Source organism: Notolepis coatsorum (genome assembly GCF_963971535.1).
Source record: "Notolepis coatsorum genome assembly, chromosome: 2".
Taxonomy (NCBI): domain Eukaryota; kingdom Metazoa; phylum Chordata; class Actinopteri; order Aulopiformes; family Paralepididae; genus Notolepis; species Notolepis coatsorum.
This window is the reverse complement of record NC_140166.1, coordinates 185,460,421-185,471,825: the sequence shown is the minus strand read 5'-3', so window position 1 is coordinate 185,471,825 and position 11,405 is coordinate 185,460,421. Positions and strand designations below refer to the sequence as shown.

Sequence of the window (11,405 nt, the reverse complement as noted above, 5' to 3'; positions counted from 1 at the left end):
GTGCCATACAACTATTTATTTTCCATTCGGTTTCTTTTGTTAGTTTTTTATTTATAAGTGCAGAGACAGAGTTAAATGTTCATTCAAGTTCATACATTTTGTCTCATTTGTCAAATTAAATTGTTGTATTTTATCAGATGCAAAATGCAAATAAGTAAATATGGCATTATATATCAGAGGTGAGTAAGACAATGAGACTGAATAATGACATCACACAATAGTCTAATGATTAGACTGTTGTGTGATGTCATTACGTATTAGTATTAGACTCTAATCCTAATGAGATATTCCTCTAATGACTTCGAAAACGGCCACAATTTCAGGAAAAAAATTAAAATTAATAAAAGAGTACAAAATAAAACGTGGTTTCGGGGGGCCCCATAGCTCTCAGGTGATAACTCTAAGCACAAACCTCATTGTAGGAGCACGATGTGTGAGTCAGCACAATACTACTTAACACTGACCGTGTCCTGGAGCAAGGGAGGGGGCAAACCCCATCCCTCATCACTTGCTCTTGTCATTCTCTCTCCTTCACCATGTGGCTCTCTGGTCTTTTGCTGTGGCTCAACCTCAAGGGAATACTGCTGTTTATATTTTTCTTTCTACTGATAGCCGGTCTCCTCAAAAATAGGAATCCACCCAATTTCCCTCCAGGACCACTGGCTCTCCCTCTTGTAGGAAATGTGTTCAGCGTTGACCCCAAGCAGCCTCACATCTACCTGACCAAGGTAAGGAGCACATTTTACATTGCATAGTAAGCAGGTAAGCACTCTATGTCCACACGACCACACCATTTATGACAGTAATTCTTAGATCCTGAATTATTTCCCCAAGATAAACTAAAGAAAGAACTGAACTAATTGGTAATTAATGAGTGCCGACATACCAGTATCCCTGCTACATATACATGAGATAATTCTCCTACCTCTATTACATAATACATCAATATTACAATATAACAGTATGCATGATTAACATCACTATCGGGACACCCTTCTTCTAGCCTTTGCTACAACAGAAATGTATGTATGTTGAATGTAAGCTGTATCATTTTGAAAACCCAGCAGATATGAGTCAGAATCACATGCAAGACAACAGGGAACCTATTCTCTGCTCCTGTGTCCACAGCTAGCCGGCGTCTATGGGAATGTGTTCTGTGTGCGTCTGGGGAGAGACAAAACAGTGTTTGTGTCTGGATACAAGATGGTGAAGGAAGCCATAGTGACACAGGCAGAGAACTTTGCAGACCGTCCCTTCAGCCCAATGGCCTCCAGACTCTATTCAGGGAACTCAGGTGAATAGAGAGAGTGCCTTCAGGTGAATAGAGAGAGTGCCTTCAGGTGAACATAAAGCTAACTATATAACAAAAATAAAACAAACTATAAAGATTATGATATTATAATGAAATATAGCCTATTTGCACTTGAAGGCACACACACACACACACACACACACACACACACACACACACACACACACACAGATATTGCATTACAACTTAGCTAAACCCTGCCTCCTAATCTCAATTTTGTTTTCTTGTTTTGTCCGGTTAGGCCTTTTCTTCAGTAACGGGAAGGTATGGAAGAGACAGCGTCGTTTTGCCTTGGCCACCCTGCGAAGCTTTGGTCTGGGCAAGAGCTCTATGGAGCAGAGCATCTGTGAAGAGAGTTGCCATCTACAAGAGGAGATGGCAAGGGAGAAGGGTAGGCGAATAGAATAATAGAGAACAAAATAAACATGGTACAGTGTCACAGTTGTCTGGATTCAGCCCCCGAATCATAAGTTACTTGTCCCACTTAATCATCTTTTTTTTGTATCTACTTTTTCTCCCATTTTCTAATTTTCTCCCATCCCAATTGTCCAATTCTACCCTCGCCTGTCTCGAACGCCGTTAGGCCATGCCTCCCACTGGCCGGCTGCAATGTGGACGAAGCCTTGCATCACGTGTCCCCTCCGGTACACGAGGAGGCAGCCGTCGCATCTTTTCACCTGCACAGCACGATCTCTCAGCGGCGAGGGTCTGTGTGGGAGGGTCACGCCGCCCCCGTCACTTCCTGATTCTGCTGCGCAGGCGCACCAACCGACCTGTAGGAGTCGCTGTCCACAACGTCCGATCCCCACCCACCAGCTTCCCACCCCTAACACTGCCAATTGCGTTAGTATGAACGACCAGCCAAGCTGGTAGCAATGGCGAGAGCTGGGCTCGAACCCAGCATCTCCTGCATTAGTGGCGATCGCCTTGCCCACTGCGCCACTTAGCAATAATAGAGCCTGAATTCAGCCAGTGAAGTACATTCAGACTGAATAATGTAGTGGAATGGAATCCTATTCAGGCAGCTGTCACAGTTGATTGAAATTCCTGACCCGGTCCACCTCCTCATGTTTCAGGTGAACCTTTTGACCCGGCTCACCTCCTCATGTTTCAGGTGAACCATTTGACCCGGCTCACCTCCTAATGTTTCAGGTGAACCTTTTGACCCGGCTCACCTCCTCATGTTTCAGGTGAACCTTTTGACCCGGCTCACCTCCTCATGTTTCAGGTGAACCTTTTGACCCGGCTCACCTCCTCGTGTTTCAGGTGAACCTTTTGACCCGGCCCACCTCCTCATGTTTCAGGTGAACCTTTTGACCCGGCCCACCTCCTCATGTTTCAGGTGATCCTTTTGACCCGGCCCACCTCCTCATGTTTCAGGTGAACCTTTTGACCCGGCCCACCTCCTCAACAGCGCCGTGTCCAACATCATCTGCCAGATGGTGTTCGGGAGGCGCTTCGACTACGACGACCACAGCTTTCGGACCCTGCTGAAGAACCTGTCGGAGACCATCCATCTGGAGGGCTCCATATGGGCTCACGTAAGACACAGCAGGGGCTCAGACACATCGCTAAACTAGAACGGAACACTTGCATCTAAATCACAAATCTTTGGTGGACCAATGGCTTCATTTAGCGAAAGTCTGATTGAATGTACAAGAATGACGCTAAGGGAAAAGTGTAAGTTAACTGGATAAATCCTTTGTTTTCTCTCTGCGTAGCTCTATGATTCATTCCCTGGAGTGATGAAGCGCCTGCCAGGGCCCCACAATGACATCTTTAGTAATTATAAATCCTTGGAGGTCTTCATCAGTGGAGAGATAGAGAGACATAGGCGGGACATGGAGCCCAGCAACCCTCGAGACTACATTGACGCCTTCCTTACGGAGTTGGAGAATGTAGGGACAGAGCCCACCATGTTTGTCTGTCTGTACAATCCGTCTTGTCTCTTTGTCCATACAATTGCATTGTCTCCTATGTTTGTGTTTATCTGTTCGTTCATTCATTCATTCATTCATTCATTCTCCCTGATAGCACAAAGGAGAGCCTGACCTGGGCTTTCACGAGTCCAACCTGGTTCTCTGTTCCCTGGACCTGTTCCTGGCTGGCACTGAGACCACCTCCACCACCCTGCAGTGGGCCCTGGTCTTCCTCATCAAGTACCCCCATATCCAGGGTGAATATTCATGAGAAAACTAATTTGTCTAATTTCTTGTACATAGACTGCAGTGTTCTGACCCGAGTCCTGGTTCTAGACTAAAGCCAATGGAGATCTTGACACATAATTATTTACAACCAATTATTAAAAAAAGAAAATTACCAGGGATTAGACTTAATCTATGTTGAGAAACAAGGTAATAGTGTACTCAACTCTGAGTATTAGCACCCAGGTAAATCATTTGAAAATGCCCTTTGTCCTTCCACTCAGAGAAAGTCCAGGCAGAGATAGACGGAGTGATCAGACAGTCCAGACAGCCCACTATGGCTGACAGACCCAACTTGCCCTACACTGACGCTGTCATCCATGAGATCCAGAGGATGGGAAACATTGTACCTCTTAATGGTCTCAGGATGGCTGCCAAAGACACAACACTGGGAGGTTACTTCATACCAAAGGTATGCGTGTGTGAGTGAGTGAGTATGTTTGATTGATTGATTGATTGATTGATTGAAAACTTTATTAACAGATTGCAGAATGGGTACAGTACAGTACAGCTCAATACATACAATTGTTAAGGGGATGCAGACCAGAGAAAGACTTTCGTCTTGTTTACATCAGGGTCCCCCATGTCAGTAATGTTGTTGATGACAGTAAATAAATCTTCCAGTTGAACCTGTCTGACATAATAGACAGGCATTTTAGTAATAATAATAATAATAATAGAAATACACATACAGTATTGTTAACTCACAATGTGAAAAACACAATACTGCCTGTCATCCTTCAGCAGTGACAATGTGAGGCTGAGATGCCTCTCCCCTGTTATGACAAGAGCCTGTTCACTCACTGCCCACACAAGCTATGGCTGTATTCAAGCAAGCTGAACTAGTTTCCTATCTTTTGTCATAAATCTCGTCTTCGTTGTGGACCAACAAAAGGACTGCATTCTATTAAGTTTTTGCTTGCTATTGTGTTACTGCAACTAAGAACCAACCATTTGAACGCCTGAACCGGTTTTCCTGTATTTTGTTTACTAGGGAACCAACTTGATGCCCAACCTGACCTCTGTGCTGTTTGACAAGACTGAATGGGAGACACCAGACACCTTCAACCCTGGACACTTCCTCGATGCTGATGGCAAAGTTTTGAGGAGAGATGCATTCTTGCCCTTCTCTGCAGGTGACCTTTGACATTAAACTGATAAAATTCAAGATCCTGAATTGTTAATGAACCAGCTCTAACCATGGAGTTTGGTCCAGATCGTGGGGTTGAGACAGAGGGGAAAAAACATATACTCATATTATGGAATATGTGTGTCTGTACTGTAGGTGCTAGGTGGGTTGTAGGAGTATGTTGAGGGGGTTGAAACAGAGTAAGTTGAGGTGGTTGAAACAGAGTAAGTTGAGGGGGTTGAAACAGAAAGTTGAGGGGGTTGAAACAGAATAAGTTGGGGGGGTTGAAACAGAGTAAGTTGAGGGGGTTGAAACAGAGTAAGTTGAGGGGGTTGAAACAGAGTAAGTTGAGGGGGTTGAAACAGAGTAAGTTGAGGGGGTTGAAACGGATACCCTTGCTTTCTTTCTCCCACGGGTGTCTTCTTCCTCAGGTAAGCGTGCGTGTCTGGGTGAAGGCCTGGCCAAGATGGAGTTGTTCCTGTTTTTCGTCAGCCTGTTCCAGAAGTTCCATTTCTCCACTGTGGATGGAGCAGAGCTGAGTACAGAAGGAATCGTTGGAGCCACGCGCACACCGTACCCATTCAAGGTCCATGCCCAGGCTCGTTGATCCACCTGCAGAACCTCAGTGGCGCAGCTCATATAGACTGTATACTAAACAGCTAGCTTTAACGGTAAAGAAAAGCCAGCTAAATCCATAACAGTATATTGTAGTAAAGCCAGCTAAATCCTTAACAGTATAGTAAAGCTAGCTACATCCTTAACAGTATAGTAAAGCCAGCTACATCCTTAACAGTATAGAAAAGCCAGAGAAATCCTTAACAGTACAGTAAAGCCAGCTAAATCCTTTGGACAAAATCGGGCTGAACATGAGATACTGTGTACTGCATGATTGATCCAGTTTTGCCTTGCCTATAGCAACTACATGGCTACAATTTCCTTCACACTATTTCACCTCATCTCACCCACTGTCAGTTGAGACGACATATAATCCTAATAAGCCACATGGACAGGACGCTTGTGTTGATGTCAGAATGAGGAATTTACTGTTACTAATTTGAAAGCTATTTTTAGTGTTCAAATCCTTGTACCGGTAAACATAAGATGAGCAATGTCTTCTATCAGGTTACATACAGTAATAAGTTAACACTTATTATTTATGCTTATTTTGATATATACAATAAAAAAGGTCATTATCAACCTTTGGTTCCATTTGCCTTCATTCATTTACGTCCCTTGAGATGCAAAACGCCTTTCATACACAAGCAGCAGAAAAACGGTCCCTCTTTTCAGACTCCAAAGGCCATCAAAACAAGAGCCCAATAATAATTAATTTGAATACCACTTCACTACCAGGGTGGCTGAGGAGGTAGAGCGGTCATCTGGTAATCAGAAGGTTCCCGGTTCGATCCCAGCTCCTCCCAGCAACATGAGCAAGAAACTTAACCTCCAACTGCTGGTTGCCTCCGCCGTCGGTGTGTGAATGTGTGAGTGAATGGATGAATGTGACACATATGTTGAATACAGTCTTGTTTGTCAAGAATCTAAATGGAGCAGTTGTAATATTTCCCACTGTAGTTAACACACATTATTATGGTTCAGTTGAACAGGCTGAACACAATACAGGCCTACTACTGCTAATCCCCTTCTTGTCCTACTTATACTGCAAGTCTCAGGATCAACACATCTGTTCTCAAATACCATTAACAGCCTTTTCACAATTTAACCCAACCCAAAGTCACTGGCAATGTATCTACAAGATAACAACACCTCCCTCTAGTGGGCTTTAGATATGTATTTAATTTATATCTAGCCGCAACTGATTAAGAAAAGAAAAACTCTTTGAAATAGAAATTTATTTATTTATTTTCCACAAGAAAACCAAAAGGCTTTAGAACTCAAACTCCATAAATTCATAAGATTTCACTTCTCTTACATTTTTACACAAACACACTAAATATGTAGGCTCTTTACAGTGCTATGCTTAATCGTAGTGCTTGAAGATAAATATAACCGTTTTCTATTATATAAATGGCATTGCTTGTAAAAATCAATTTATGTGTCATTCACTGCAAAGGAAACAAACAAAAGAGCTTTAACATAAATCTCTAAAAACATAAATGTCTTTTCCAGTGAACTTGCAAATATACATAATGGTGAGGCAAATGACAAACCCTTTCATATTTCGCAAAATATTCTAGCCTTTAAATTAAGCCGAACTATGAGGCTGGATGTCCAACCCACTACAGTACTTACAATATTAAAAAGAGAACAATAAGATAGCATTTCTACACTTGCTTTTCACTCTGAAATCCCAGCGGACCAAAGGACCGTAGGCACCATGTGGGCACAGAATGGAGGACCACGACGTGATCAACTGAAAAGGTATTTTGTCACCGCCTCGTCAGAGGGGATCTAGATCTCACTAGTGCTGATTTCAATGACCCAGATTAATTTAGCTCGGGTGTGAGTATAAAAAAGTGTTTTCACATGTTATCCATCGATTGCGTTCAGTATCAAGAATAATGCATGTGGAACTGGAACTTAATTTTCTTTTTTTTATCAACTGTAGCATAATTTAACATATCTATCATTAAAATATCAAAATATAAAATGTTGTGGATGAAATTACAATTTGCAGGTACAGTATGAAAGCTAAACCTGGGCCTGTAACCGACAGCTGGATCAAAAGCTGGTGTTGAAATCAGTACATTTGATAACTTGACTTCTCACGTTTTTTCCTGTTGATCGCTCACTACTCTGACTCACTACTAAGCAACACACAAGACATTCAGAGAATGCAACCTAACAGCTTTCAGTTTGAGCATGCTGCAAAGAGACAAGTCCAATCAGGCGCATAGAAAACAAACATAAATACACAAGCCCTGGGTTTCCCTTTTGATTGAACATATGTTGTTACAGCACCTCAGAGGTTGTCAGTTCATATGAAGTATGGGCTCCTTTTTTTTTTAACTAAGAAATTAGTAAGCTCTGATATTCACTGCAAAAGCAACTATTGGTGGCCAGCACCAAATATATATACCTCAATCCCCCTCCCCTTCTCAGACATTTCTGGTAGCATTTCTATAAAGATGACTCTGGATTAAAATATACATGGAGGTAATTCTTCTTTCATTTGTCCTCTGAATGACAGTGACAAGTAACCCTTTAGCTGCATAGTATGATGGTACCACTGTACAAAGATTTAAAAAAAAAATCATCTGATGTTACATTTAGCTGGCTTTAGCATTCAAGTAAGTCTCGTCAAGACCACATTCAATTTAGAATAATATCATTGCGCATTAATGTACCTCATTCCTGTTCAATTATATAGCATGACAAGCAATCAAGGCTAAGTGATTCTATGGTCTTCAACTCTAAGCCTGCAGCTAGCCAGGCTAACATAGGGGGGGTTGGGGTAACATGCACGTTTTATCCATAGGACATTGTTACAGGACAAAAGGCTCTGGACTAGCCTTAACTAGCATGGGTGCACACGGTTGTGGGTTACAGAATGTTCTATGTAAGGTTAGTCTGTTTCCATTGTAGTGCCGGATTGGATGCTATAAACTAGAGAAGTGGACGTACGAGGAGTATCTGTGATGTTAAGTGGCTCATTGATCAAGTCAGTCATCCTCGATCCCTCCCCCAAGGGCTGAGAGCTATTGTGCTTTAAGGTCACTTGAGTGCTCAATTGTGGGAGGGAGCATGGGGGTCTAAGGGTCGATGAACCCATTTTGTATACGAGATGCTGATCTAAGGTCAGGTTTTGCCATTTTCCCCTCTACTGAATACAATGAGACATTCTGATCCGTGAAGTAGGGTGTGTGTGTGTGGTGGGGGAAGGGTCTACTTGGAGGTGGCGGCAGGCACGTTGACAGAGAGGGCCCGGCGTGTTGCGTTGGTGACCTGCCGCTGCTGAGACAGGAAGGACTGGCCAGGCGGAACCAGGGAGGGAGCACGGCCCCCCAGTCGAGACTCGATGGCCAGCTTCTGGAAGCTCAGGCTCTGAGGAAAGACACAAAGGTTGTTATTTTTTACTGCAACTAGAATTTTAGACTAGAATTTGTCCCAATTCCTGTTCCCTAGTCTGCCTCACTTCATGCCTCATTGTTATTTTGTATAGACAGTAACTGTTTCACAAACAAGGACACAAAGTGTCATCGATGCACAGGGTTGACGTTCCTGGTTGTGAGCTATTGATTGAACAGGTCTTACATAAAGTGCCATGCCTATGAGCCGCCACTAGGGGCAGAGTGGCTAATGATGAGTTGGTGACATTGTTGGTCCATGAGGTGCCCGAGGATGAATGTGATAAAGCTCTGTTCTTATCACTTTACCTTGTTGTACCAGGCTGTTACAATCAGCTTCTCCTCATACTCTCTCAGCTTGGCCTGTTCACATTCCCGCTAGGAGACACAGAGAGACAGACCAAAAATCTATTAGACAGCTGCTCTAGAAATATCCTGAGATGTACATCAATATGACACTGAACACTTAACTGCTTGAGTGCCAAAAACTACATAAGTAGTTTCTGGGCCTAAGTCGTTCAGTGCCAAAAAATGACTTAAGTTGTTTCTGGGTCGTTTTTTCTCCGATATTTCTATTCATTATCCACCCTGAGGTCGCCAATGTACTGATTGATTGATTGAAAAGTTTATTAACAGATTGCAGAATGGGTACAGTACAGTACAGCTCAATACATACAATTGTTAAGGGGATGCAGACCAGAGAAAGACTTTCGTCTTGTTTACATCAGGGTCCCCCATTTTCAATTCATCATAACATATATGACATACATGACATACAGATAGACAGTACTGCTACATCTATACATTTATGACATATCAGATTTGCAAATACAGTACTGTTTAAGATACAAAAGTGTCCAGAAAAAAAGTGTATATACATTTGACGTAGAAACTGTACATTGGAGGAGGTTGGGTGGGTGGGGTGGGGTTGGGTGGGTGGGTGGGGGCTGTACATTGGAAGTGTGGGGGGGGGGGGGGGGGGTTGGGTAGGGGGGACACACACTGTACACTGGAATACTGACAAAGCCATGCTAGGTCATTTACTGTACAACTGGGTTAGGACATTTGTAGGGGCCAGTTTCGAATTGCAGTCTCCCGTAGGTGTTTTTTGAGAGTGTTTTTGAAAGTGGGTAGTGATTCACATTCCTTTACAGCTTTGGGTAGGGCGTTCCACATTGATGTGGCATAATTGCGAAACGTGTTTAGTCCCTTGTTTGAGCCGAATCTGGGTTTAACATGATTTGTGGAGCTCCCTCTGGTGTTGTAATCGTGGTATTCACTACCTTTGGGAAGTATTTTGACATGTACATGGGTACCTTGGTCGCGTAGTGTATCTTGTAGACCAGGCCCATTGCAAGTTGCTGTACTCTACTCTGTCGTCTACTCTAAGCCATCCTAGGTTGTCAAAGTGGGCAGGGGTGAGGTGGGTTCTAGGAGTCAGGTCAAGCAGTAGTCTGACTAGCTTGTTTTGAGATGTTTGTAATTTGTTTTTTTAGTGCCTTTGAGGTGCTTTGGTACCATGAGGTGCAAGCATAGTCGTAGTACCCTTGAATGAGTGCTCCTGCTAGAGTCTTCACGGTATTCTTGTTTACCAGAGAGGAGATCCGGTACAAGAATCGAGTTCGTTGGTTGACTTTTTTTATTACATTGGATGCCATTTTGTCACAGGAAAGATTAGCCTCTAGGATGGAACCCAGGTACTGCCAGGTACAGCCTCTAGGATGGAACCCAGGAACCCAGATACTGCCAATGTTCCCTCTAACGTGCGCCTGTGCGCGCACATGGCAAAACACTCCCGCGCACATCTGAAATCTGTTGCGCACAGAAACGTTTATGTAAAATAAGCATGTAGTTAAATTGACTGGCGCGTTGCACCGAATAACCCTGTTGCGTGTGACGTTACCTAGAGAAGCCCGCTTTCAGTGCTTTGTGGGTGTCGCTACTGTGCTCACACACACAACAGAGGAGGAAGCGGACAGATCCAACCAGCATTGATTCTGCTCACAATGCCAAAGCGAAAATGTACATTACAGATGAACTGCAGAGAAAATTCCCAATTTACCGTCCCGGTCAAGACTAATTGGAAACGGAGTGCAACGCGTGCAAAGCTTGACCATATGTTTCTGTGTCTAATAAAGGTGCTGGCGATCTCAAAGCTCACATGGACACAGAAAAACATTACAAATAAAGCTGTGTGAGGCGAGAGTTTGATGGCAAAGTTGACCGAATTGATTGAAGTATGCAGTTATATAGAGAGAGAAAGATGCCTCAAAATGATGTTTTGGTTTATAAGATGCTTATGATACAATCATTCTAAGGATTATGTGTATAATAAATTAGTTTTGTATACGAATTGCAAGTTATGCAAATGTAAAGAAATCCAAAACTGCATAGTGCACTTTTAAATTAGTATCTTTGTGAGGTTACTGTTTTCTAATTTACATTACATTGAAAAGATACAAAGATATATTTTTTAAAGCTGGATTTTCTAATACAGAAGAGGTATTATTTAGAATGTTACTTCATGTTTTTCTTGTTATTTATTTTGTCCAGTAAGACATGAAAATATATATTATTTTGTCATAGGTTGATTTAGTTATTTTCTTGAGATTTGTCAGATAGATTACTTTAGGCATAATACAGCATGTTGAGTAACTTTGGTTATATTTCATATGGCTTTACGCTCTGCTCTATTGGAACTGTCCCTTTAATCATATGCTATCATGAAAACG

At 42.7% G+C, this 11,405-nt stretch overlaps 2 protein-coding genes across 2 annotated transcripts in view; one reads left to right on the top strand and one right to left on the bottom strand.

Annotated features, from left to right (window-relative positions):
* Positions 1–536: 536 nt before the first annotated feature.
* Positions 537–5,756, top strand: LOC311247830 (cytochrome P450 2J2-like; the record flags this gene model as incomplete). Its single annotated transcript, XM_084337934.1, has 9 exons — positions 537–728; positions 1,129–1,294; positions 1,554–1,703; positions 2,693–2,853; positions 3,034–3,210; positions 3,347–3,488; positions 3,741–3,928; positions 4,511–4,652; positions 5,077–5,756. The coding sequence occupies 9 exons, from the start codon at positions 537–539 to the stop codon at positions 5,250–5,252; spliced, it is 1,494 nt and encodes a 497-aa protein (XP_084194060.1). The 3' UTR covers positions 5,253–5,756.
* A 779-nt stretch (positions 5,757–6,535) lies between these two features.
* Positions 6,536–11,405, bottom strand: part of hook1 (hook microtubule-tethering protein 1) — a 63,129-nt gene continuing 58,259 nt past the window's right edge. Inside the window, exons 21-22 of the mRNA XM_084307351.1 lie at positions 8,983–9,051; positions 6,536–8,650 (exon numbers count right to left, since the gene is read on the bottom strand). Coding sequence (XP_084163477.1) covers positions 8,492–8,650; positions 8,983–9,051 — 228 coding nt within the window. The 3' untranslated portion in view covers positions 6,536–8,491. The remainder of the gene's footprint in view (positions 8,651–8,982; positions 9,052–11,405) is intronic.